General features: G+C 53.5%; 1 protein-coding gene across 1 annotated transcript; it reads right to left on the reverse strand.

Moving 5' to 3' along the window:
• Nucleotides 1-319: 319 nt before the first annotated feature.
• STYXL2 (serine/threonine/tyrosine interacting like 2) lies at nucleotides 320-27,883 on the reverse strand (the record flags this gene model as incomplete). The annotated part of the gene is made up of 5 exons (XM_080698252.1): nucleotides 320-3,078; nucleotides 7,487-7,704; nucleotides 10,442-10,673; nucleotides 15,000-15,094; nucleotides 27,774-27,883. 5 exons carry the CDS (start codon nucleotides 27,881-27,883, stop codon nucleotides 320-322), a joined length of 3,414 nt encoding a protein of 1,137 aa, XP_080554378.1.

Raw genomic sequence — 27,883 nt, forward strand, 5'->3', positions numbered from 1 at the left:
CGGCCGGGCCTCTGGACAGAAGGTAGAGCTCTCGTGAAGCACACGTTCTTTTCAGGCTCACCTCTCCAGGCATGATCACCACAGACCTCCTTGAAGCAGCAGAGCTCAGAGGGCCCGGGGCGACGGGGCCCAGGTGACGGGGCATGGTGACAGCCGCACCAGCGTTCCACCCACCTCCAGGGCGCTTCTCCCGCCTGCGCTGGCTCTCAAGTGCCCTGCCGTGGGGAAGGTCCTCTCTGCACCCTGCTGCCTTGGCGGGCGGTAGCAGCACGTGCCTGAGCCCGGTGCTCAGTGCTCAGTGCTCCTTGCCCTGCCCAGCTCAGTCCTCCCTCCGTCTCTGCAGCTTCGTCCTGGTCTCTTCCTGCCGCCGCCTCCACGCAGCAATGATGGCTTCATCATCCATCTCCTCCTCCTCCTCCCCGTCCGTGCTTCTTCGATACTGGGCCCGCCGCCCAGACGCGAACCTCCCTTCTTCCTGACGCTCCGTGCTCCGTCTCTCTCCCCCTTCGTCAGACCTCGTGAAGTGCTGCGTGCACTTCCTCTTGGCTCCGAATTCAGAGAAGTCTGACTTGGAGGACTCCTCCACGTCCTCCCAGTCCTCCCAGTCCCGGGGCCTGGCCCAGCTCGGGCGCGGCTCTGGGGACTCTTCCCCACTGGGGGGGTCGGGGGTCCGACGGAAGAAGTAGGGCTCTGGGCTCTCCTCTCGGGAGCCTGAGGTCTCGCTGAAGGTGGACCTGGAGAACTGGTGCGTCTCTCTGCCCTCCCTGGTGGAGAAGGAGGAGGCCCGGGAAGCGCTCCGCACGGAGCCGCCGTCGGCCTCGCGGTAGGTGTCCTGCTCCTCTGCCTGGGACTTGGAGAACTTGTAGCTGGAGGATTTGGACTGGGTTTCCCGGAGCAGGGACGATCTGGTGTACCGCCCCCTGGAGCTTCCTGACCAGTCGCTCTGGGGAGGGGAGTCTTCCTCTGTCCCGAGGCTGCTCAGCCAGCTATCAACACTGCTGCCCACCCCTTTGCCCACTCTGTGGCCGTGTCTGCAGTGTCCCGAGGCAGCCAGGGAGGAGGAGGCGTCTGTCTCGGGCTTCTGGGAATCACTGCTGGAAGAGTACGGGAAGCTCCCGATGGCGCTGTCGGCGTCCCCGGCCCTCTCGCCCACACCGTCGTCGTCTTCTTTGACCTTCTTCTTTTTGAAGAGGGTGCTGCGTTTGTGATCTGAGGCCAGCTTCTCCATTTTGTACCCAGACATCTTCTCCCTGAGCTCCGCTTGCATTTCCCTCTCCTTCCGGCCGAGCCCCGCGAGGTCCACAGTGTCGGCGAAGAGGCTGTAGGTGGGCTTGCTGGTGGGCCTCCCCGTGCCCCCGCGGTCTTGGGCCCTGGAGCTGAGCGTGCTCTCAGAGGACAGCGTGGAGTGTGTGTCGGGGCTGGGTCTTGCCTGGTTCAGAGGCAGCGGCTGGCCACCCAGGCAGGAACCGCTCTGTCCACTGAGCATGGACACCTGGTCATCCCCCAGGCAGCTGCCCGCGGGTGCTGCCTTCCCGCTTGCGACGGACGGCGGGCGGGACAGGAGCAGCAGCTCGTTCTGCTTCTGAGCGAGGGTCTCACTGACCACGCTGGCGATCCAGTTCTGGATACTGGCGATGGAAATGGTGTCCCCGGGCCCCAGCGGCAGGTCAGGCAGTGGCATGGGGGAGTTGGAGGCCAGGTGGCCCCCTGCGCTGCTGGCAGCCTGAGACAGGTGGGAGTGGTGGCTTTGGCCACTGAGGATGGAGGCTGTGTCCCCCTCAGCACTGGCCGAGGAGGCTGTAGACCAGAATGCAGACAGGGGGATGCTCCTGCCGGTGGCCGAGCTGCCTGCCTCCCAGCTGGCCGTGGACTGGCTCTCCTCCAGCGTCCGCCTGCTCCGCTCCAGCAGCTCCAGCCTCCGCTGCCTCTTCTTGGCCGAGGCCGCGTCCTCTCCCCGGCTCATCTCCACCACCTGCTCCTTGTCCTCGCTTCCCACCTTTTTCTGGTGTTTGAGCTTCCAGGCCTGGTAGGCGGTCAGGTCGACCTCGGCGGGGCTCCTCTCCCTGGCGGCGGCCTCGGCAGGACCGTGCTCACCGCCGCCCTCCCCAGCCTCCGAGTCTTTCTTGTGAAATCCAAACTGGATCCTCTTGACCTTCCACCTTTCCAGGGCCGTGAGTTTGTCCTTGTTCCTGCTGCAGAAGTTGTAGAAGGAGCTGGCCTCGGAGGACACGCTGGCTTCGTCATCCTCCCGCGGCCGGCTCCCGGCCTCCGGGCCAGCCTCCTCCGCCTCCGGCCTCCGGCTGCGGGAGCGGAAGGCCCGCGCGGCCTCCTGCTCGATCTCCAGCAGCCGCTCATTCCACGCATCCCAGGTGCTCTCACTGGACACCGAGTCGGAGCGGCGCCTCGGCCCTGCGCCCTGGCCGCGGGCCTCCAGCTGCTGCCTCAGGACCCGAATGTCCTGGCTGAGCGCGCTCTCCGAGGTGCTGCAGCGGCTTAGCGTGCGCCTGCACCTGCGCCCCGTGGAGGGGCCGGCCTCTCCCTCCTCCTCCCCCTCCTCCCCCTCCTCCTCCCCCTCCTCCTCCACATCCCAGCGCTGGTGCCCCACCTGGTACCTCTCATTGCGGCTCTGCCACTCCTGGACCACCCTCCGCACGCCCTCTTCCCCGCGAGCCTCCCGGCCCCGCTCCCCCCTCCACTCCTCGGACAGCCTCTCCGCCTCCTCCTCATCCTCGTCTGCGAGGGCGCTGGGCTTGGAGGCCTGGCTGGCCCTGCCCGGGGAGCAGCCGCTCAGGTGGCTGGCCCAGTCATCTTCCTCCTGCACGGTCAGCGCGGGCACCACGGCGCCCATCGTGCTCCCTGCGGCCTCGGTGCCCTCCTCCTCCTCGTCCCTCTCCTCCAGCAGCTTCTCGTTCAGTTCCCGCAGCTGCTTGAGGAAGCCGTCGTTGGGGAGGATGGGCCGCTTCCTGCGCACGGCCATCAGGGCCTCCAGGACAGCCATGTCCTGGAAGATCATGAGGTAGGCGACCACCAGCGCCGCCGCACGGCTCACGCCCATCTCGCTGCTGACCAGCACTTTCCCTGGAGAGGCAACAGATGCAGAGACGTGAGGCTGTGGCGCTGCTCTGCTCTCTCGTTCTCTTTTTCTTTTTTGGTACCCAGGGGAGGTCTACCTCTGAGCGACACCCAGCCCTATTTTTTATTTGGAAACAGGGTCTCACTAAGTTGCTGAGGCTGGCCTTGAACCTGTGATCCTCCCGGCTCAGCCTCCCAAGTACTGGGATTGCAGGCGTGCGCCGCCAGGCCTGGATCGTGGTGGTTTTCTAAAGTGCTTTTCCACGTGCTGAGCTTAAGGAGTCTACTTGGCCATGGTGTTCACCCACACACAGGTCTCTGGAGGGATGGAGGCAGTTCCACGTCGCAGGTGTTACACACAAAAGCTGTCCCTGCTTCTGCAACACTGGAGTGCAGTTCTCTCTCTGCCCTCAAACTCTCCCCATCCGAGGGAGGGAGGGGAAACGAAAGAATTGGGGGGGGAATGGGAGGCCATTTCAGGCCAGGGATCGCACAGAGAATCTCAGTGATGAAAAGCTCGCCAGCCAGCTTGCACAGATCCCTTTCCGCCTCCTCCGTGCCCAGCCTCTACAGGTGCTCCCAGCCGCCTGGAGCTCACTGGCCCACACACGGATGCACGGCCTCAATTCATACCGGAAAATTATCTCATATGTTGGGGCATAGCATAACGCACTGCGGCGGGCACCTGGTGCACCTGTTCTGACGTTCCGGGTCAATGATGTACACATCTCTATGAGCCAGAACCTCTGTACAGAATCCTTAAGAAGATCACCATCATTCTTCCCTGAACGCCTCCCCGTGCCCGCAGCTGTCCCGAGTCTTTCAATCATTATCCAGGCATCAATGCCACTTTTTTTTTTTAACCAATTCTAGCCACTCTCCTCCAAGTGAAAAGCTGAACTTAGCACTTTCTCACTTTCTTCCTGAGGAGTCTGTGTCCAAGATGGAGCAGGGCATCTCAGGGTTGGACCGACTCCCGCACAGTGGAGTGGGGCCCACTCCTCTTGTTCTGGGCATGTGGCCTTCATTCATGCCATTTGGATTAGCCAGCTTTTTATTACTATAACCAAATGCCTGAGGCAGACTAATTTATAAAGAAAAAGTAGTTGGCTCTGGCTTATGCTTCAGGAAGTGCATCGTCTGGAGATGGCCCTCCTGCTGGCAGAGTCCCAAGGTGTGCACAGCATCAGACGGCGTGAGACAGGTTGCATGTGAGTGTGTCTGCGTACCCCTCCTCCTCCTCCTCCTCCTCCTCTTCCTTCTTCTTTTTGTTGTACTGGAGATTGAACACAGAGGCATTCTGCCTCCAAGCTACATCTCCAGCTGATTTTATTTCTTAAATGAAAACAGGGTCTCACTAGGTTGCTGAGAGCCTCACTAAGTTGCTGAGGCTGGCTTTGAACCTGTGGTCCTTTGTCTCAGCCTTCCAAGTACTGGGATTATAAGCATGTACCACCATGCCTGGCTCTTTCTTTCTTTCTTTCTTTCTTTCCTTCCTTCCTTCTTCTTTCTTTCTTGGATTGAACCCAGTGGCATTTTACCTTTCAACTACACCTTCAGCCATATATATATATATATATATATATATATATATATATAAATAGGTTATTGCTAAGTTGCTGAAGCTGACCTCAAACCCGCAATCCTCCTTTCTCAGCCTCCCACACACTGAGATTACGTGGTGTGCCACCATGCCTGGCTCTGTTTCTTCTTAAAAAGCTACAGGGACTCCATCATGAGGCTCCATCCCAGGGACCTCATCTAGCCCTGACTCCCCTCCAAGAGTCTGGCTCAGTTTCCCACTCTTAATGCCGCACGGTAGCTGCGTTTCAACACACGAAGCCTCCGGGGACGCTCAGACCACATCCAAGCCACAGACCTATCTAAGCCTGCCCTGTGGGTGACATGTCAGCAACTCAGAGCACCTTTTACAGCCACCGAAATCGACACACATCAAACACCTGCTCCTAAGTCCCGTCCCTCGCCTCACAGCATCTTTTAAACATAAAGGTAACTTGACGAACGGCCGCGGCTCTCTGCGGCAGCCTAGCCCGTTCTTTTCCGGTCAGCAAGTCTGCTCTCTGCTGCTCCCCTGCCCTGCATCCTTTCCAAGGACTTCACCTCTGCTCGATGGCTGTTTAGGATGCAGCCCAAGACCGGCCACCTTCTTCCTGGCTGCCATCAATCTACTGGCCAACGTTCTTGGGGGATGTTGGCTAGGTCAGCCGAGTCCTACTAATCATCTGAGATGGGAGGTGACTTTGTTTTCGTATCTTCGTGCCAGTTAAACCCCGTCTTCATCACACAGGAGGTCAGAGGCTGAGTGGGGGACCCGAGGCCCCCACTGCTGAAAGGCGGCGTGGCCCAGAGCCAGCAGCCACTAGAGGGCGTAAGAGGGAGGAATTAGAGGGCGCTCAGTATTTCCCCTCTTAACCTCCCACCAGCTCAGGGCTGCGCCATTCTTCCCTCACCAAGGACCTCCCCTTAACCACAGGGCAAGTCCACTGCCCCGGACCACGGACTCACACCCCTCCTCCATAGGCCAGCCGCCTTAGGACACTTAGAGCCAGGCATGGGGTAGCCGGTGCCTTTAATCCCGGTACTTGGGAGGCCGAGACTGGAGGATCGCAGGTTCAAGACCAGCCTTGGCAACTTATGAGACGCTCAGCAACCTAGCAGGACCCTGTTTTAAAGTAAAAAGTAAAATAAGGCTCAGAGAATCCTGGTCATCAGATGTTGTCCAGAGACTGTCTGTGGACCTACACTCTCGGATGTAAGAATGTAAATAACAACACTCCCCCACAGGTCACTGACACCCCGCCAGACGCCAGCGCTGGGGCTTCCTCTCCACCATCACTCGGTTAGGTCGGATGCCCTAGCCTCCTGGAGCAGAGTAAACCACAGAGAGAAGGCGCAGCGCTGGGACGGCACGGCTCCTCCGCGTGGAGTGGGGCCTTCCCGCGTAGGCGGTGCGGCCCGTGGCCTTGGCAGTCCTTCTGGACTCTGTGCTCCACCGACATCCTGGCCAGCAGGCATGGCGCACCCTACTGGCACCAATGCGGGCATCTGGACGGGATGCAGCCTGGCACCTGGGTTAAACGCAGGACACACAGCCCGCTCCAGCCTGGCGGCTCCCCGCTGACTGCCTTCACGTGGGTCCTCCTCCACCCGGCCTGGCTCTCCTGGTGGCTCGGCTTCTGGAATGAGTTCCAGCCTGGGCCACTGGCCCTGGGCGCTGCGGGAGGCCTGCGGCCCATGGCCGTGTCTGCACCTGTAACCTGTCTGTCTTCCTGCTCTGCAGGAAGGTCCCTGTGCGGAGGACCCAGGGAAGGGACACGAGGCTGCAGACATCAGGCTGACAGGGTCCTCCCCAAGGCCACAAAAGTGGGGGGTTTGTTTGTTTTTGCTCACGTGGTAAAAAACCAGTACTTGAAAGGCTGAGATAGGAAAATGGCAGGTTCCAGGGCAACCCCAGTAAAAAGCAGGGTCTCAGCAACCTAGTGAGAGCCTGCTTCAAAATAAAAACTAAAAACAGGGCAGGAGGTGTAGCTTAGAGATAGAATGACTCTAGGTTCAGCCTCTAGTACCCAAATAATAAATAAATGAGGAGGAAACACACACACACACACACACATATTTACACAGACACATTTTTACACGTGTGCGTGTTGTGTTTCCCATTAGAAGAATTATCCTGACCATTGGTGGTGACAGGCACTCCCTTTCCAGAAATTACATCAATATTATTATAACTTCTGCAGTACGTATCGAGTGCCAGGCGTGTGCTAAGTAAATTCCTTTAAGTGCATTTAAAGGTTTGGTCCCTCCCAGCAGCTCTAGGATGAGATGCTTGTATTTTGTACTACACGTAAGGCAACTGAGGTTCCGTGAGGTGGAAGCAGCCCAAGCACGGGGTACGGAGCCCAAGGCATCCTGGGTTCTTAAGCAAAGCCTGCACTCTAGCGGGCTGTGGCCGCTGCGCAGGCTCCAGCCACCCCGTCTTGAGGCTAGTCCACAGGAGAATTCTGTGGGCCAGGGCAGTGCAGCCACTCAGCTAGCGAGTGTCCTCAGAAAGGCTTTCCTGGCTGCCCACCTCTCTGCGGAGCGAGCCGGCCACTGGGCGCCTCATCCTGGCTAGGATCTGCCTTGCACGTATCCGGCAACTCCCTCCCTCCCTCCCTTCCTGTTTCCTTCCTTCCTTTCTCCCTTCCCTCTCCCCTTACTACAGTGCAAGAGTGCCCATGTTTCTCAACAGACCCTAGAACAGTGGGGCCCTTGTTAGGACACCAGCAATTACCAGATAAACGATCACCCTTGCTTCCTCCTCTTAGAGAAAACAACCTTCTTAAGACAGGTGCCCTCCAGATAACCAAGGGTTTCCCACCCGCCCGGGGCGGCAGCTGGGTCCCCTCACCTCTGTAGGTCAGCAATGCCTCGTCGAGGAACTCGGCAGCCTTCCGGAAATGCTGGGCGATGTCCACCTCTGGGAAGTCATCCACCTCCACTCCCAGGTACTGGATCTCCAGGCCAGTGTAGAAGTCGGGGCCCGTGTAGACGCCGGTGCCGTGCGCAGCGTTCAGGATGTGGGTGATGCCCAGCCTCTTCAGCCTCCCCTTGTTCACAGCCGCGCTCCTGGGGGAGAGGCGGGGTAGGCACCCTGCTCAGAACTAGGATGGCTCTAGCAGTGTGATGGGGGAAACTGCTTCCGGGTCAAGAGGGCACAGCAGGGCTGGTGCCTCCATCTCCCCTCTGGCCGTCTGGGGCTCACTGTAACCTTTATTAAAAGGGGCCAGCAGCCAGTTGTGGTGGCACAGACCTACGATCCCTGTACGTGGGAAGCTCAGACAGGAGGATTGCAGGTTTGAAGACAGTCTCAGCTCAGCAACCTAGTGAAACCCTATTTCAAAATTTTAAAAAATTAAAGAATTGGGGGGTGTAGATTGGAGGTAGTTGCCCCCAAGTTTAATCCTTAGTACAAATAATAATAATAATAATAATAATAATAATAATAATAACAATAAGGTGTGTGTTGGGGGGAGCCAGTGACTTGGCTGCAAGGAGAGAGGGAAAGGAGACCCAGCACAGGCCAGGTGAGCAGGGGGAGGACAAGAGCGTGTAGGGACGCTGTGGGATGACCCGAGACCTTGGTCGAAACCCCGTGCCTCAGGGATTACATTCATCACCCACGGAGGTGATAAGATGAGGTGGGCTGAACATCCACAAGCCATGTCTTTCAAAATCCTTCACACAGCTGGGCGTGGTGGCGCATGCTATAATCCCAGTACTTGGGAGGCTGAGACAGGAGAATCACAAGCTTGAGGCCAGCCTCAGCAACGCAGTAAGACTGTTTCAAAATGAAATATAAATAAGGGCTGGGAGTATAGCTCAGGGATAGAACACCCCTGAGTCCAATCCCTGGTAACACACACACACACACACACACACACACACACACGATCATTCACATGTGGGATTTTATCCTTACAAGAAGCGCAGGAGGTGGAAAGGACCACTCTTTTAACTTCCATTTAAGTTAATGGGAAAATGAGTAAATGAATGATAAAAATGAATAAAAATGATAGAATTTTTATCATTTAGAAATTTAAATGAAACCGGGCGTGGTGGCGCACGCTTGTCATCCCAGCATTCGGGAGGCTGAGACCGGAGAATTGCGGTTCGCGGACAGCCTCAGCTACTTAGTGAGGCCCTCTGCAACTCAGTGAGACCCTGTTTCAAAATAAAGCATAAAAAAAAAATTAGGCAGGGGATGTAGCTTGGAGGTCAAATGCCTCTGGGTTCTATCCCCAGACCCACAAAAAAATTTTAAATGATAAAAATGAATTTTATCATTCACGAGGTTTTAAATTTACGAGATGATAAAAATGAATCCAGGCACTTTTATAACTGCCCAAGACTGCGAAAGAAGACTGAACACGAGCTGGCTGTTTTGACTTCTGGTTCAGAGGTCTTTACTGTGGCCAGTACAGAGCTCAGTAGAGAGGCCTGGAGCACGGGGCTGCCCAGGAAGGGGCCTTTAGTTGGGGCTCTCTGGAGACGCCTCGTGACCGCTGACTTAATGCCTCTGAATCTGCAGCTCTACCTATTTATTATTTATCTTTTGTAGTGGGGATTGAACCCAGAGGCATTCCGCCTGAGTCATAACCCCAGTCCAATTTTATATCTTAATTGGGAACTAGGTCTCACTAGGTTGCCGAGAGCCTCACTAAGTTGCCAAGGCTGGCTTTGAACCTATGATTCTCCTGCCTCAACCTCTCAAGTACTGGGACTACAAGCGTGTGCCACCGTGGCTGGCTCTAGGATCTACTGCAGAGGACTGAGGAGGGAGTCCCTGCTGTCTCTCTGGGGGCCGCAGGTGCCCCCTTCACTCTGGGCGCCTGGGGCATTGCATGGGGCATCTTATAAAGCAGGCAATGGGTGAGCAAAAGTGCTTTCACAAGTTCGCCAACTCTAATAAAGGTGCAAGACCCCGAAGAGACAGGATGAGAAGAAGCTGCTTTTGCTTTGGAAATCACTGAGAAACTTAAGAAAATCACAACTTCCTTATTACAAAGACAAATGTCTGGAAAAAAGCATACAATTAAAAAGAAAATAAAAACCACTTAGAAATCTGCCTCCCAGCCGGGCGCGGTGGCGCACGCTTGTCATCCCCGCGCTTGGGAGGCTGAGACAGGAGGATCGCGCAGGTTCGAAGCCAGCCGCGCGCGCTGGCTTAGGAGACCCTGTTTCCAAATAAAAATGTAAAAATAGGCCTGGGAGTGTAGCCCGGAGGTAGAAGGGCTTCCAGGAACCCCAGTACCACCAAAAAAAAAAAAAAAAAGAAAGAAAGAAATCTACCTCCCAGAGAGAGCTTGTGTTAGCACCATATCACCTGTCTTTCTAAGGTGTGGAAAAGGGTGAACACACACACACACACACACACACACACACACACACACACACACCGTTTCTCGATTAGCATTCAGCATTCTTTTTTTATGGTACATTTTCTTTTCTGCTCTAATTTCCCTCACTCCGATGCGCTGAGCATGTGTTCACACCTGGGTAAATACCCGCATGCCCATCCGTTCTGTGGTTGTTAGGATGATTCTGTAGAGTTGGTAAGAGTCTGCGTCAGGAAGGGGGGCCCAGAGAAGACCCCGGAGGGGCAGGGCTACGCTGGAGAGGCCCGGAGGCTGGAGGCTGCTACCTCCAAAGCCGGGCACGGGAGCCTTTTCCAAGGCCAGGGCCGGGGAAGGGGCCGGGCAGCCTCCGTTTGAACAGATGCGGCCCTGAGGCCTTGGTGAGTGGAGGAATGCCGTCTCTCTGGGGCCAGGTGACAGGACACAGGACTACCTCCCCATCAACTCACTTCTCGGCTATGAAGATGTTGGGCCAGACCTCGTCCACCTCATTGCGGGGGGCCTCTTGGCGGTCTTGGACCAGGGCCCGATGCAGGTCTAGCACGCAGGGGGTGTTGTACAGGCTGGTGTCGTCCATCTTCTCCCGGACGCGGTTGTACAGGTCCTCCACCAGCAGCTGCTCGGCGGACTCCAGCATGCCCGGGCACTCTGCGTCTGCTCTGACCCCACGTGGCTTGAGCTCTGGAGGGAACAGGTGGCACTGGCACCAGGGGCTAGGAGCCCTCGGCCTGCGCTGGCCTGGGGACGCTTGCTCTTGGCCAGCTGGCTGCCCGTCTCTGAGCACCTGCTGATGTCAGCAGGACCCACCGGGGGGGTCTAAGAGGGACCCAGGGCCCCCGCATTGCCTGGACACTTGCAGCTGGGTCAGTCGCAGGCGGGCGTGGCGAAGGGAAATTGAGCCGTTTCCCTTCCTCCTCTAAAGCTGGCTGATGGTGTTTAGCCCCACGTCCTGAGCACTAGGTGAATGTCGATTCATACTCCCAAGGTGTGCAGAGTGCCCTGATGCTCCCAAGATGCTCAGAAGTCTTTACCTAACAAATAAGAGGTTCTTCCCCAAAACCAAATTCACTCTATCAGCTTGACTTTCTTACATATGGAATGCAAAAAATCCTGGGGAAAGTAAAACTCAGCAGTCATTTATGCGATATTACCTCCTAGTAGACACTTAATTAGCTTATGTATTTCATGGGTGGTCTCTTTCCCCGCAGGAGACCGTGGGTGCCTGTGATCCTCAGCCTTCCAGACCCCAGACAGGTGGCAAAAGTTTGCCAAAACTCCCATGCCAGTGTCCATCCGGGCCCCAGGGCCTTTCTGAAACTCCAAATAAACTCAAATTCTGACTGGTGCACATCTGGGGACCTGCACTTCCTCCTAGTGATACACATACTCCCTTAGTACTCGGCTTGGGCGGGGAAGCATTTTCTTTCTCTGAGGAGGTAGACAGTGGCGTGGAACAACGCTGTCCTCTCTCTCTCAGGAGCCAAAAATACTGAACAGGGAGAGAGGAAAGAGCAGGTGTGTCCCTGTTGGCTAGGACCTCTCCGCAGCTCCAGCTCCTCTCCCAGGCTGGGAGCTCCAGCACCAGTGCAGCCATATTTGGAAGAGGGAATTGGCTCAGCCCTGCAGTGTGCTCTGTGTGTGGAAGCCAGGCTCTGTGCGAGGCCTGGGAATCCTGGGGGTCCGGGCTCCATTCCTACCTCCCCTTCCTTCCGTCCCTTTTCTCAAGCTCCTGGTGCCCACCCCGCCCTGCATTCGAACTCAGCTCTACCTGTTCTCTAGTCTGTTTCAAAAGCAGAGAGGAGGCCTCTGCAAACCAGAGCTCCGTTGCTTAAAAATAGACGAAGCGTGTCTATTTTCTCCACCACCCAGATTTCTCCCTGGGCTCCCTGGGGTCTTACATCACGAATGTCAGCCTCTCTTCTTTCCCACACAGATGCCTCTCCTCTCCTACATGGAAGGAGACATCAGAGGACGCAGCCTCACCTCCCTCAGCTCCGTAGGCAGCGGGCTGCCCTCATTTCTTCCCTTTTCGGCTTAAGCACCAATGTCCCAGCACCCCTCCCTGGCCACTCCTGCTTTCCCTGGGCCCGGTTCACACTTTAGCCTCTGTAGGGACCACCTTGCCACAGTCTCAGTCAGCCCTCCTGTTTATTTCTATTGCCTGAGCTTTCTTCAGAAGATAGCAAAGCGCACACGCCTCTCCCGGCCCGCTCCAGATGGCCGGCATCTGCAGATTTTCAGAGAACCAAGGGTTCCTAACTGTACAGCTGTGCCCTCAGACCAAGAGGGAGAGGGTTAACATTTTAAAATATCACCTAATACACCTTCCTCTTTCTTTCTTTCTTTCTTTCTTTCTTTCTTTCTTTCTTTCTTTCTTGGTACTGGGGATGGAACCCAGGGGCATTCTACCTCCGAGATGCATCCCCTGCCCTATTTTTTTTTTATTATTCTTTATTTTTGAAACAGGGTCTGTCTCACTGAGTTGCAAAGAGCCTCACTAAGTAGCCGAGGCTGACTGCAAACTGCGATTCTCCTGTCTCAGCCTATTGAATGCTGGGATTACAAGTGTGTGTCACCATGCCTGGCTAATACATTTCTTTCCTATGTAAAAGTCTTATTTTTCTTTCTTTCTTTCTTTCTTTCTTTCTTTCTTTCTTTCTTTCTTTTTCTTTTTCTTTCTTTCTTTCTTTCCTTCCTTTCTTCCTTCCTTCCTTCCTTTCTTTCTTTTTTGGTGGTACTGGGGTTCCTGGAAACCCTTCTACCTCTGGGCTACACTCCCAGACTATTTTTTTTATATTTTTATTTGGAAACAGGGTCTCTTCCGCCAGTGCAGCTGGCTTCGAACCTGCGTGATCCTCCTGTCTCCGCCTCCCAAGCGTGGGGACTTATTTTTTCTTTCTTATGGCTGGTCAGCTACTAAGTCTAATGAAACTTAGGTTTAGTGCACAGGAAAGGGGAGAGTAGAAAATACCTAAAATTTAAAAAGGTATCTTTTAGCCAGGCATGGTGGTGCATACTTGTCATCCCAACATTTGGGAGGCTGAGACAGGAGGATCCTGGTTCAAGGTCAGTATCAGCTACTTAGTGAGGCTCTTTCCAACCCAGTGAGACCCTGTTTCAAAATTAAGAATAAAAAGTAAGGCTGGTGGTGTAGCTTGGAGGTAGAATGCCCCTGGGTTCCATCCCCAGTACCGCAAAAATAAATAAATAAATAAATAAAGCTCCCCCCCCCCTTTTTATGGTGCTGGGAAATTATCCCAGGGGCATTCTACCCTATAGGTACATCCCAAACCTATTTTATTTTATTTTTTTAATTTGGAAACAGGGTCTCGCTAAGTTGCTGAGAGCCTTGTTAAGTTGCTGAGCCTAGCTTCAAACCTGTGATTTTCCTTTCTTACTTTCCAAGTACTAGGATTACATTCATGGGCCATTATGCCCAGCTGAGCACCTTTCAGTTTCAAAATATCCTATAGAATCAAAAGGTTTTTTTTTTTTTTTTTTTTTTTTTTTTTTTTTTTTGTGATACTGGGAAGTGAACCCAGGAGCATTCTACTTCCAAGTTACACCCCCAGCTCTATTTTATATTTTATTTTGAAACATGGTCTCACTAATTTGTTGAGGGCTCACTTAATTGCTAAGGCTGGCCTCACAACTGCAATCCTCCTGTCTCAAGTACTGGGACTTCAGGCATGCGCCAGCAAGCCCCGGCAAAAAGTGCACCTTTCAAAGAGAAAATGGTGTCTCAGGACTCCTCAAGCTGGACTTTTACCATCAAGGACCAATGCCTCAGCCTGGCGAGGTGGTGCACATGTGTAATACGAGTACTTAGGAGGCTGAGACAGGAGGATCACAGGTTCAAGGCCAGTGCATAATAACTTAGCAAGACTGTTTCATAATAAAAAGTAAAAATAGCTAGAAGTGTAGAATGCCCCTGGGTTCTGTTCCTAGTCACACACGCATGTGTACACACACACACGCATGTGTGCACACACACACACACACACACATACACACACACTCCAGACTGTGGACCACAGGGTGATGGGTGGCTCAGAGCTGCCACAGGCTGGAAGGCCAGGGCGCCCTCACAGATGAGGAGGGATGGCCGCCACCCACTGTGTGTGCTGGGGCTCCTCAGAGAACCCCCCCTCTGGTGCTGAGGCAGGGACACTTGCCCACTCAGGGCCTTGGCCTGGCTTGGAGCAACACACAGAGAGAAAGAAAGAAAAACCCCAGGCAGAGGAGGCGTTGAGAAGCGGGCGTCACCGCGAGCCCAGAGCGGCCCCAGGGCAGGTTGAACTTGGGATTCTCTGTGAGGCGCAGGAGGGACGCAGATGTCCTCCAGCATCCCGGATGGGACCCAAAGGATGCAGTCCTGTGGTCAGGGTGGACGGGGAGCAGGACCTGTGGTTTTCACGACCACAGGCCAGGGGAGGGCCCTGCATGCCCCTGAACTGTGGGGCGCCCGAGAGAAGGAGGAACCACGATCCTGACAGATTGCTCCAAATCGGCCAGGAAAACACAAACACAAACAAAACAAACCCTTCCAATCGGGGGAGCGTCCTTGAATGAAACCTATGTTGTCTGCTCAAAATGTACAGGGTAAATACTAACTCCGCCTGACCCCCCACTTCCATGCCTCCTGGCCATGAGCGCTCTCCTTCAAAGCCGCCCATAGGCCCTGGAGATGCGGACCTCAGTCTGGACATCCCTCCCCACAACGCTGGGATACTGCTAGCCACTTCTGGGCTCTCAGGTTTGAATCTCTGCCGTCAGCCATACCACCCACGGCTCTTGAAGTTAACGGACAACCGAACAGAGGGTCTAGGGCCTCTAGAGAGCTGTTGACACCGGCATAAGGACGTCCTCTTCCCACCTACGCTGGCGACCGCCTTTGGCAGAGCTGTCTCCTCCCTGTGAGGGCGCACTGGGGAGCCCTTTACACCTCCCTTGGCCGTGAGAGCCTCAGATGGCACTGCCCTCTGCGCCCACCCCTGCGGGCATTACCTTCGTTGATGATCTGTTTGGCCGCAACAGCAGAGGAGAGGTGGATGGGCTCCATGAAGATGCTTTCCGTTTCTGCATCTGAGATGACAGAGAACCTGAGAGGAGAGGACAGGCTGTGAGATGCCCGGCGGCCCGGGAAGGGAGGCTCCTGGGAGAAGCCTGCATCTGGCCTAGGTGAGGGCCTGGCTTTAGTCACAAGTGGAAAACCACAGAGAAAGGAGGAAGCCTGCGGGCCCAGGGAGCCTCGGCAGCAGCGGTGGGCAGTGTGGCTCAGCTGCCGCTGCAGGCCAACCTCGCGCCTGTGTGTGGAGCCGGTGTTGAGCGCTGCGTTTGATGGGCTGGGGACGGTAGAGCCTATGTCCGAGTCTGGCCGCGCGCCCTGAGCTGTGGTATGCTCGGCTTTCTCCCTGTCCCGGTTCCTGGGCGACCATACCGCAGGAGGCCCCGCTGTGCCCGTGCTGCTGGACTGGCGGCTCGGCAGGCTGCTGCCTCCCTCTGTTTCCCGGGGCAGCTGCCTGCTTGTGAGGAAGAGGGCTGGTAAGAGGACTGGCACATCACCAAGCGGATGCCAAACACGCACGGACGCACGGCCGGATCCTGAGCGCGAGGCCAGGGGTCGCGCTGAGACCAGGGGTGCAGTAGTCCCCTGGACAAGCATCAAGGCTGCCGGGCGTGGTGGCGCACACTTGTAATCCCCCCACCCCCACCCCCCCACCCACAGCTTGGGAGACAGAGACAGGAGGATCACGCAGGTAAAAATAAAAAAAGTATAAAATAGGTCTGGGAGTATAGCTCAGAGGTAGAAGGGCTTTCAGGAACCCCAGTGCCACCAAAAAAAGAAAAACAAAACAAACCAACAACAACAGAATGTCAAGGCTGCTCTCTCCAAAGACCTTCGGGGGCGTCCTGGCCCTGAGGAGCCCGGCGTTGTGAACTGTGAGCCCCACCCAGTGGGTCCTGCTCTTCAGGTGGTGGGGTGAGCGTGGACATGCCTTAGATCCCCCCACGCCTCATGCCTTTCCAGTCCTGAGCCACCCCGCAAGTCTGACCCTTGCAGACCATGCACACGGGAAGGCCACGTGTCAGCCCTGTGAGCTCCGGCAGGTGAAGGGGCGCCTTGGAGCGGGACCCCCAGCCTTCCTGACCACCTCGGCTGGGGCCACGTGGACAGGGAGTTGCCCGGCCAAGTTCTGGTCACACTTCTAAAGACAAAAAAGGATCAGAGTAAAATTACTGTTTTTACTGATTAAGTTTGCAGCGGGTGGTGGAAGCAGAGTTATTCCAAGGGCTAAGGAGGAAGTGTGTGTGTGTGTGTGTGTGTGTGTGTGTGTGTGTGTGTGTGTAGGAGTACTGGGAATTGAACTCAGGGGCATTCTACCTCCAAGCTAGACTCCCAGCCCTTTTTATTTTTTTTGAAACAGGTTTTCAGTAGGGTGATGAAGTCCTGCCAAGTCGCTAAGGCTGTCCTCGAAACTCCGATCCTCCCAGCTCAGCCTCCCAAGTACTGGGATTACAGGCAAGCACCACCGTGCTCAGCAGCACAGGCTAAGGCGTCCTTCTATCCTGGTCACAGAGAACCTAATGACCATTGTCAGCTGACCCAAATACCCTGGATGGGAAGTAACAAATACGAAGGCCAGCGTGGAGAGGGCCTGCTATGCTCGGGCCAGGGGCCTCGGCTCTCAGAGAGCCGTGCCACGTAGAAGCAGAGCCCATTTTCTATTGTGGTGGGTCACATTTCCATGTCAACAGTGTTTATTGAAGGAGTTTACTATTTTATTTACTAATATTGCTCCTACTGCTATTAAACAAATCATTTTATTTGCTAAGGGTATAATGGAAATTGAGATTTGGGACAAAAGGAATCCACGCTGAGAATCTGTGCAGTGCCATGGGGATCCTCGGGCTTCCTCTTGGGCTCGCCCCTTTACACCCACCTCCTGCTCGGTGCTGGCCTTTCTTTGTTCTTCTGTGGCCTCCAGCGCTCCCGCTCTGAAAAGGCTTCCTCACATCTGTGCTCAGTGTTGCAGGCGACTGGCACAGCCAGGACATAGACACGGGCCCCCACCCGTCAGGTGTGTGAAAGACCCACGGGAACTCGGCCAGCGTCGCTGGAATCCTGGCTTGGGGTGGTCCACGGGGGAACTCCTGATGTTTCCGTGTCCCTAAATGTGCTGACTTCAAATTGCTTTTAAGGGGCAAGTACTGGGGACTGAGAATCCGTCCTAAATATACTTAAACTCTGAGGCTATGGTTTGATAGGGAAGAATTTGAAATTAAAACTTGAAAACAGAAACATTTTCCTTTCAGGCATACACATGGACTTTGGGCTGGAGATTCAGCCAGTGGCGGGAGACGCTCGCCAGACCCTGCCTGGCGCCCTTGGGAGAGTCTGGCGGCTTGCTGGGGAGACAGCGGGCAGGGAAGGGCAGGCTTCCTGCCCAGCCCCTCGGTCTTCCTGTCTCAGGCCGCCCTGAAGTGCCTGGTGGGGAGCGTGGGGTGTAGATTACAAACACTGTCTATGTGTCAGCTGCCGTGACAGGCGAGGAGAGTCTAATGACCACAAAACTAGCTGGCCACCGATAGTTTATTACGTCTAATAAAGAGGGTGCCAGGAGCACCTAAGGGGACCCTTGCTTTCTGTAGAGAAGCACAATTGCAGGGAAAGAAGGGAGGAGAGAGAGTGGAGCAGCTGGCCCTGCTGATGTCTGCGGTGTCAGCCTGAGGTTTTGATTTATGACCACAGCTGCACCCCAACCCGCGCCCTGAGATGAGGGAGAGGACCTCGCTCCGGCGAGAGCCGGGAGGGCGGCTGTAGAGGGACGGGCAGGAGGGGGCAGATCAGATCGATACCTCATCAGGGAGCAGGGGCAGCCGCTGAACCGCCTCGAGGGCGAATTGCAATAAAGGCCAGTGTGATGGGCTTCCGCGCCAGGACCGGCAACGCGCCGCTTTCTTTAAACCTGTGTTCTTCAAAATTGCAGACTGTAGCCCATTACTGTATCATAAAATCAATTCAATGGGTTGTACCCAGTGTCTGGGAAAAGAAGGGAGGAAAGAAGAGGGAGAGAGGAAGGAAGGAAGGAAGGAAGGAAGGAAGGACAAAAGGAAGGGAGGGAGGGAGGGGCAGCACCATCTGTGCTGAGGATAAGTGTAGTTTTGTGAAACCTTTTAAGATCTCTCTAAACATGTACATACACCCTGAGATGAAAATGGCCTGTCCCACAGCAGGTTACAGTCAGCAACATTTGGAAGCCGTTGGCTTAAACACTCCCAGGCTGTTCAGACTCCAAGGGCTTGGGTCCTAACACCAGACCGCCGGCAGCCCAGCACTCCTGCCGAAACAGCCCTTGGAAATAAATGGAGACAGTCCCAGGAGTGGGGAGCTTCTTTCCATTTGGCTTCTGTGGACAAGAATGAGGGTTCAGAGCTCCTTTTCACTTTGAAGTGAGTGCTCAGTCCCTTCCGAGAGAGCGGCCGCACACAGGCAAAGTGCAGGCACCGAGGAAGGAAAGAAGTCGGAAAACTCTCAGGAGAATGGCTTCTAGCAGGCCATTTCCAGCTGGCTTAGCGGAGCAGGGGCAGGTGGGGGAATCGCCGCAGGAAAAAGTGCAAGTGAGAAAGGGCAGAAGAAGCCACTTCTCAGGACACCCATGCTCCTTCCAGAGGCTGGCTGGCTGCAGGAGAGGAGCGGGGCCACAGCCGAGGGCACCCACAGAGGGGAGGGAGGCCGGCCAGTCGCCAAGGATCTCTAAGAGACTGCAAAGGCTGGGAAAATTCAGATCCGAAAAGCCAAAGCACACAGAGAAACAGAAAAATAAAAATCCTCAAATGAGAAATGAGAGAGGGCGAAAGAGAGCTTAGTGCCTTGACTTGGAAAGGAAGAGAAACCGGTGACAGAGAGGGGCCAGCAGAGGTGTTCAGGATGGCCGCTGTTAACCCTGGGGCTGGGGTCCACAGGGGATTAGGACAGGGAGAAGCCCCGCCTTGCCCCGCAGCGGGGAGGGGTTTCCATTTCAGCGCTGGCTGGAGCATTCCACAGGGAGACTGCAGGCTGGGAGATGGAGGGCTGTCTAGTTGCAGGTTTCCTCCAGCAAGAGCCACTCTCAGGGCCTGGCTATTATTTAAGGTTTTTGAGGCCAGCGCCGCCCTCAGGCACACTTCCCTCGGTCTCTGCTATCCCAGCCTCTCTGTCCACCTTGGGCAGGCTCAGGACCCGACTTGGAGAGCTAAGACTCAGCCTGGACGGTGTGCGGGCTTTGTCTCAGCCCCTGTGTTTGTGTCTCAGGCTGTGTTTGGGGAGGCCCTGTCCCCGCCACAGGGAGGAGTTGCACCTGGCAGGAGCTGGAGGTCAGCCCTCCTTTCTGACCCACCGCCCAGAGCTTGGGAATGTGGTTGTTCTTTATTTTAAGCATCATTATTGACTTGATGAAGCTGAACATCCCGAGAGGAGAGCTTCCTGGGTTTGGATGGGCTTCACAGCCAATGGCACGCTTCCTTATTTGAAAGGGGCGACGAGAGGGAGTGAGAAAAGATGGAGATTGGAGGCAGGCGATGCCCACAGCCAGCAGAGCCGGGGAGAGCCGGGCCGAGCCTCCCAGCGCCTGTGAGGCAGCGGCCTGTGCTCTCTTGACTCTGGGCTTCTCACCCCCAGTCTGTGAGAGTATATCTGTGCCGATCTTAAGTCGCCCGGTTTATGGTAAAGTGTTTCGTCGACCAGAGGAACTAATGCAAGAACCAGGAGCCCCGGTGAGGTGTCCGGCTCGTTGTATAACTCAATTTTAGAAAGACTCAAACCTTTGGCCAGAGAGATGTCAAGAAAGATGGAATGCCGGGCGTGGTGGCGCACACCTGTAATCCCGGGCTTGGGAGGCGGAGACAGGAGGATGGCGCAGGTTTGAAGCCAGCCGTGCACACTGGCTTAGGAGACCCTGTTTCCAAATAAAAATATAAAATAGGTCTGGGAGTGTAGCCCAGAGGTATAAGGGTTTCCAGGAACCCCCCCAAAAAGGAAACCACAAAAAAAAAGGAAAAAAAAAAAGAAAAAGAAAGATGGAATGACAGGCACTTGCCACCTGCAGGGAGGACCGCTCAGGATGGGGAGGAGGGAGAGTGGGAAGTGGTGCTCTGCTGCTGAGAATTCACGTTTGCTGTGGCAGAGTGGGAGAAATGAGACATGTTGAGAGTGCACATGAGACTCAGGTTAAATACAGTGTGTGTGTGTGTGTGTGTGTGTGTGTGTGTGTGTGTGTGTGTGACAGGGGATTGAGCCCAGGAGTATTCTACCTCTCTCTATACCCCCAGGCCTTTTTACTTTTCTGTTTCACTAAGTTGCCGAGGCTAGCCTTGAACCTGCAATCCTCCTGTCTCAGCATCCCCAGTCCTGGGATCACAGGTGAGCACCACCACACCCTCAGTCAAAATGTCTTGACATCACGAGCTACTGAAAGGAGCTGGTGGCCAAAGAACATTCTTTGGATGGAAAAGGGAAGAGAATCATCATTCATCATATGCCCAATAAGCCTTTATATTTATATCGTACTACTTAATCTCTACCACTGGGTTAAACTAGTATTTTTTTTTTTTTTTTTTTAGGTTCTGGGGATGGAACCCCAGAGGCATTTGACCTCTGAGCCACACCCTCTGCCCTATTTTTTTATTCTTTATTCTTTCTTTCTTTCTTTATATTTTTTGCGGGTCTGGGAATGGAACACAGGGGCATTAAACCTCTGAGCTATACCCCCTGCCCTATTTTTTATTCTTTATTTTGAAACAGGGTCTCACTGAGTTGCGAAGGGCCTCACTAAGTAGCTGAGGCTGTCCATGAACCGCGGTCCTCTGGTCTCAGCCTCCCAAGTGCTGGGATTACAAGCGTGCGCTACCACGCCTGGCTTTTATTCTTTATTTTGAAACAGGGTCTCACTAAATTGCAAAGGGCCTCACTAAGTAGCTGAGGCTGTCCGCGAACAGTGATCCTCCTGTCTCAGTCTCCCGAATGCTGGGATTAAAAGCATGTCCACCACGCCCGGCTTTAAACTAGCATTTCAATTTTATGATTCCGTCATTTACGCAAGCTGTCCAGGCTCAAGAGCCCAGCAGAAGACCCGAGCTCATTTTAGGTCTCGTGGTATCAATTAGTTTCCCACTGTCCCACACTGCCTCTTCCAAGAGGATCTTATTGATTTTATTTTACATGATTTTTTGAAAAACACTCTATTTGAAGTATAATTGTTACACAGACTACACATAATGAAGCCAGTCACGATGACGCATGCCTGTAGTGAGACGGGAGGATCACAGATTTGAGGCCAGCTGCAGCCACTTAGAGACCCTGTCTCAAAATTTAAGAAGGGGTTGAGGAGGTAGCTTGGTGGTACAGTACCCCGAAGTCAGTCCCCACCACATCCCACAAAGCGTCCATACTTAACACGTACATATTGGTTTTGACACAGGTATGTACGTGTCTGTGAAACCAGCCCTGTAGTCATCCAGGTGACTTGTTCATCACACCGCAGTGCGACCCCGTGCCTGGTCAGCCTGCGGAAGCCGGAGTCCCGTCTGTGCTCCCCGGGGCCCACCGGCTGGCTCCCTGCCACGATGGCCACGAGTCTGCTCCCTCTCGACTGCCATGTGATTGGAATCCTGTAGCAGCACTCCTGCCTGACTGCTTTGACTCCACCTACTATTTTAAAATTCATCTGTGTCGTCTCAAATATCAAAACTTCATTCCGTCTCATTGCTCTCCTGTATTCCCAGGTTTACACGTGGGTAAAACCACCATGTGTTTACCCAGGCCCGCGCTCATAGATTTCTGGGTGGTGTCTGGTTTCTGGGCAATTATAGTTAAAGCAGCTATGACCATCCATGTACACACCTTTATATGCACTGTCTTTCATTTCTCTTGGGGAAACACCTGGGCTATCTGGGTCATACAGGTATAGGGATATTTAAAGTACCTGGAAGACTAAGACAAGGATAGCTGGTTTGCGGCCAGCCTCGGCAACTTAGTGTCGTCCTCTGCAACTTAGTGAGACCCTTTTTCAAAATAAAAAATAAAACCAGGCAGGAGCACCTCTGGAGCTCAGAGGCGGAATGCCCCTGAGTTCAATTCCCAGTACCAAAAAAAAAAAAGAGAGAGAGAGAGAGAGAGAGAGAGAGAGAGAGAACTGACAGTCTGTAAAACAGTTGCAGCCCTGGCTGCACACGCTGCAGGCCCCGCCCTTCCCAGGCCCCACCTGGTGAACATTCGCTCTTGGCCTGCCCCAGCCAATAACTCCAGGAGCTCGCTTACACAACCAAGTGACAGCTTTGCACATTCTCCAGGGAATCCCTTTTAAAACACACACCAAACAGCCCATCCTCAGCCACCTCGCCTGCTGCTGCCTGGACAGCACATCCCGCGGTTTAAACGCCCCATAGCCTAATGACTGCTGGCTGCCGGGACGCTCGGCGCTCATTCAGGGACGCTGTAGCGTCACACTGCCGCCCGCTACTGATGAGCACAGCACGAGGTAGGACTGAAGGCGGCATACATTTAATGTTTAATTCGGGCGTGGTGGCGCACACTTGTAATCCCCGCGCTTGGGAGGCTGAGACAGGAGGATTGCACAGGTTCAAAGCCAGCCTCAGCTACTGAGTGAGGCTCTCAGCAACTTAGTGAGACCCTGTTTCCAAATAAAGTATAAAATAGGTCTGGGAGTATAGCCCGGAGGTAGAAAGCCCCTGGGTTCCATTCCCAGTATCACAAAATAAATAAATTAATTAATTAAATAATTATTTATTTTTCTGTTTTGATTGATCTCTGCCTTAATTTCTTTATTAAGGTCAGAGAAATTGGTTGTCATATACGTAGCCCAGCATATGGTCTATTTTGGTAAATATTCCGTGTGCCCGTGAGGATCATGTATATCCTGCAGCTGTTTGGGGTACCTATTCTGTGAATGGCCATTAGGTTAACTTTATTTATTGTTTTATTCAAACTTCCTCTCAAGTGGCTGGAATTATAGGTATGCACCATACTTTTTATATTCTCAATGGTTATTTTTTGAAAATATATTTGACTAAAATTGTGAACTTTAGTTTTCTTCAGTTCTGTTAACTGTTTGCTTTATATGTTTTGAAGTCGTGGTATTAGGTATTTAAAATGATCACGTCAGCCATGCACAGTGGACATGCCTATAATCCTAGTACTTGGAAGTCTGAGACAGAAGGATCGTCGGTTTGAAGCCAACCTCAGCAACTTAGTGAGAACCTGATTCAAAATAAAAATGTAAATATAGGGCTAGGAGTAGAGTTCAGAGAAAGAACGCCCTGGGTTCAATTCCCAGTACCAAAAATACAAAATAAAATGATAAAGTGAATTGAATATTGGATCACTATGAAGAGTCCCTCCTTGTCTCAAGTAATGCCTACCTTCAAAGCTAGCTTGTCAAATACCCAAACGGCTGTCTTTGGGAATCAGAATGGCTTGCTTTCTGTTTGCGTTCTCCGTTGAGGCAGCTTGTGTTTCCCAAAGATGGCTACACACCCCATCCCCCTCGCTCCCTTGACACTGTGACCTTGACACGTATTCTGCTGTGATGACAGTGGCCGTGTTGCCTCCCCTTCCTGGGGGCTTGGTGACCACAGTGTAGAGACCCGACACTGGACGGCTTCCGAATCCAGACCGTGGACCCAGCCCGCTTCGTCTTGCTCTCACAGGCACTCTCGGAGCTCAGCAGCCATGCTGAGAAAGTCCAACCCGACCCCACGGAGGGCTCATATGGCAAGTCCAGGCTGGGCGTTCTGCCAGCAGCCCCGGTGAGCATGGCACACGCTGCCCAACACGGGCGAGGGCCGTGTGGCACTGGCCCAGCTGCTGAGCCGCGGGCAGCCGAGGGCGCCTTGTCCAGTTACAAACAGAGGGAATGGCGTTTAGGTCTCTAAATGTTAAACTCAGGAGCAACGGTAACCGAAACGGTACAGCACAAGTTTTCTGTGTTAATCATTTATATCCTTTTGTGTGTGTGGTACTGGGGATGGAACCCAGGGACATTCTGCCTCCTAGCTACACCCCAGCCCTAATTTTGATTCTTTATTTTGAAAAAAGGTCTCACTAACCTCACTAAGTAGCTGAGACTGGCTGTGAACCTGCGATCCTCCTGTCTCACCCTTCCAAGTACTGGGATTACAAGTGTGTGCCACCACACCCAGCTTACAGCTTTATTTTTTATTACTATTTATTTAAATTTTTTTGGTGGTTCTAGGTATGGAACCCAGGGGCTTTTCTACCTCCAGGCTACACTCCCAGACCTATTTTATACTTTATTCGGAAACAGGGTCTCACTAAGTTTCTGAGAGCCTAAGTAGCTGAGGCTGGCTTCGAACCTGTGTGATCCTCTTGTTTCAGCCTCCCAAGTGCTGGGATTACAAGTGTATACCACTGTGCCTGGATTACATCTTTATTTTTATTTTATTTTTATTTTTATTTTTTTTGCGGGTCTAGGGATGGAACCCAGGGGCATTCAACCTCCAAGCTATAACCCCTGCCTTGTTTTTTATTCTTTATTTTGAAACAGGGTCTCACTAAGTTGCAGAGGGCCTCACTAAGTAGCTGAGGCTGTCCGCAAACCGTGATCCTCCGGTCTCAGCTTCCCAAATGCTGGGATTACAAGCGCGCGCCACCACGCCTGGCTTACATCTTTATTTTTAAGGCATGTTTCTTATAAGGCTTTTGGGTTAGACAATCTTTGCCTTTTTGTTTGTTTGTTTGTTTGTTTGTTTGTTTTGGTGGTACTGTGGTTCCTGGAACCCCTTCTACCTCCAGGCTACACTCCCAGACCCATTTTTATATTTTTTATTTGGAAACAGGGTCTCTTAAGCCAGCGAGGCTGGCTTTGAACCTATGCGATCCTCCCGTCTCTGCCTCCCGAGCGCGGGGATTACAAGCATGCGCCGCCACGCCTGGCTCAATCTTTGTCTTTTAATCGAGTATTTAGTATGCTTAGATTTAATGTAATTTTTAATATACTTGGGTTTACATCTACCATCCCATTTTATGTTTGTTATATTTTTTCTGTATTCTTTTTATCTTCTTTCCTTTTTTTTAAAAAAATTGATTTATTATTGCATTCTTACCCTATTGGCTACACGTTAGTTCTGCCCTCTACAGTAAACCTTTCTTATGATTACACTAGAAATTACAACCTACATTCTGGACTTCCCACTCAATTTACAGCTCCAGGTAACCCTTTAAGATAATTGTCATTAAGCTGAGACAGGAAGAAAGACATATATCAAGGCCGAAAACTATAGGAAAGAACTTGGGTATGACTCCTGACGCATGGAGTTGTCTGGTTTCTATAGATAAGAACTGATTGAGTTTGGGGAGGGATTGTATTTCTGACGAGACTCTGAACTTTCAAAAGGGCCTAGGTGGAATAAGTCTTTAAACGGCTCTGAGCCCCCACGTTCCATGAGCAAGACACAGTCTGGAAAGGCCTTCTGCCTTCGAGGAAGACACCCTCTTCCTCAAGCTAGAACCAAGGCGCACGACAGGCGGCTGCTCCCAGAGAGCTGGGGGTGGAACCCAGGGACGTTCTATCTCCGAGCTACACTCCCAGCCCTTTTTTTTATTCTTTATTTTGAAACAGGGCTTTACTGGGATACAAGAGAGACTCCAGATGATAAGGAGCCGGAGAGGAGATGTAAGGGTAGGATGAAAGAAGACTTAGGTTCATTAACAGAAATACTACCATAGACTGTGTGTACATGTGAATACATAGCAACATCAATCTGGTACTCTGTATTGGGAGGGAGGGAAATGGGGAGGGGACACCAAGAGTGTGTGCATGGATGTCATTGTCAACATGATTTACATTATGATGTCAGACTATAATGCACCAATAAGAGCACGCACACACACACACACGCGCGCGCACGCGCACACACACACGCGCACACACACACACACACACAGAAACAGGATCTCACTGAATTGTGGAGGGCCTCTCTAAGTAGCTGAGGCTGGCCACAAACCTGAGATCCTCCTGTCTCAGCCTCCCAAGGACTGGGATTACAAGTGTGCACCAGCACGCCTCGCGCAGCACTGCATTTTATTTATTATTTAGTTTTTACTCTTTTGTGGTCCTGGGGATGGAACCCAGGGGCTTTCTACCTCCAACTGCACCCCCAGCCCTTTTCAGTCTTTTATTTCTTGAAACAGGGTCTCGCTGAATTTTGAAGGGCCTCGCTAAGTGGCTGAGGCTGGCCACGACCCGCCACCCTGCTGCTCTGCCTCCCGAATGCGGGGACACAAGTGTGCGCCCCACACCCGGCCACAGCACTGCGCTTTAGAGGAGGAAGGGCTGTGGGCTCCACTGAGTGCAGGCCGTTAGCTGTGGATGTGCGTGACGGGCACGTGCCCTCGCTCCCAAGTTGCCCGGGCTGGGCTCGGAGTCGCCACCCTCCTGCCTCAGCCTCTTGAGTAGCTGGGGTTTCAGGGGGGCCCATTCTTCCTCTATTCTCATGAGTGAGGGCACCCGCCCTTGAGCCCCAAGAAGCAGGAGCCAGCGAGGCCCCAGGAGACTAAGGAAGGCTGAAGGGAGCAGAGCCGTAGCTAGCTAGAAACAGAGGGGCCTTGTGTTGGGCCTCCGTGCCCTTTCCATAGACGAGGAGACGCGGGCTCAAGCGTTGGTACTAGGGATTGAATCTAGGGACGCTTTACCTTCAAGCCACACCCCAGCTTTATTTTATTCTCTATTTTCAAACAGAGTCTCACTAAGTTGCTGAGGCTGGCCTAGACCTTGCAATCCCCCCGTCTCAGACTTCCAAATACTGGGATCACAGGCATGTGTCACCCGGCGCTGGCTAGGCTCAGGATTTTAAGTGACTCTTCACATCTGTTTGGAGACAGGGCTGTGATTAAGAAACAGGTCTCCACTGCCATTTATGGCACAAGAGAAAGGACAGGCCCACCCGCTGCTGTCTCGTCAAGCAGAGCAGCAGGACGTTTCTTTAGCCTCACGGTTTTCTTAAGAAACTTGTACAAGTTTGTCATTCCACATTACTACATACCTCAATGTTTCAAAGAAAAGAACGTCTTAAAGGACTTGTCCTAAAGAGAGGAGGAAACATGCATGCCGACGCCTTGGCGCCTGCCCCTCACCCCAGGAGTGCTGATCTCCTAGTTGAAAAGAGCCAGTGTAGCCAGGCATGGTGGTACACTGGCAGGCGGAGACAGGAGGATGGCAGGTTTGCAGCCAGCCTCAGCAACCTGTAAGGCCCTCTGCAACTTAGGGATGCCCTGTTTCAAAATAAAATAAAACAGGACTGGGGGCATATCTCAGAGGTAGAGTGTCCATGAGTTCAATCCCCAGTGCCAAAAAGGAAGGAAGGAAGGAAAGAAGGAAGGAAGGAAGGAGGGAGGGAGGGAGGGAGGGAAGAAGAGTTGGCCATGGGTGTGAACCTGTTTTCACTTTAGCCCAGGCCTGCCCTGGGATCCCCTCCCCTCCTGCTTCTTCTTGGCTCACCAGATCCAGCTGAACCCTAGAGAACCATGCCTGGAGGCAGACCTGCTGAATTCCCATCCACCTTTTGGGGTGCAGGCAGCATCTGGTCTTCAGGAAGTCTCCTTTGACCCCCAAGGCCACTTGGCCCCTTCCCTGCCCACAACTCAGAGCTTGCCACCCCCATTGCAAGCAGTCTGAGTGTTTGCCTCCTCCAGAAAGCGACACATAAAACGAAGCCCAGTGTCCTCTGCACGAGGCCCAGTCCTCCCGGCGGCTGCACACTCACCGGCTGGGGGAGGGGCTCCGGAGGTAGCGGGCCTGCACGGCCCTCACGCTGGCTTCGTCCTCCTCCCCTGGGACCACCTGCTCCTCCTCGCGGTCTCCACTGGTCGCCAT

Source organism: Muscardinus avellanarius (genome assembly GCF_963383645.1).
Source record: "Muscardinus avellanarius genome assembly, chromosome: 7".
In the NCBI taxonomy this organism is placed as follows: domain Eukaryota; kingdom Metazoa; phylum Chordata; class Mammalia; order Rodentia; family Gliridae; genus Muscardinus; species Muscardinus avellanarius.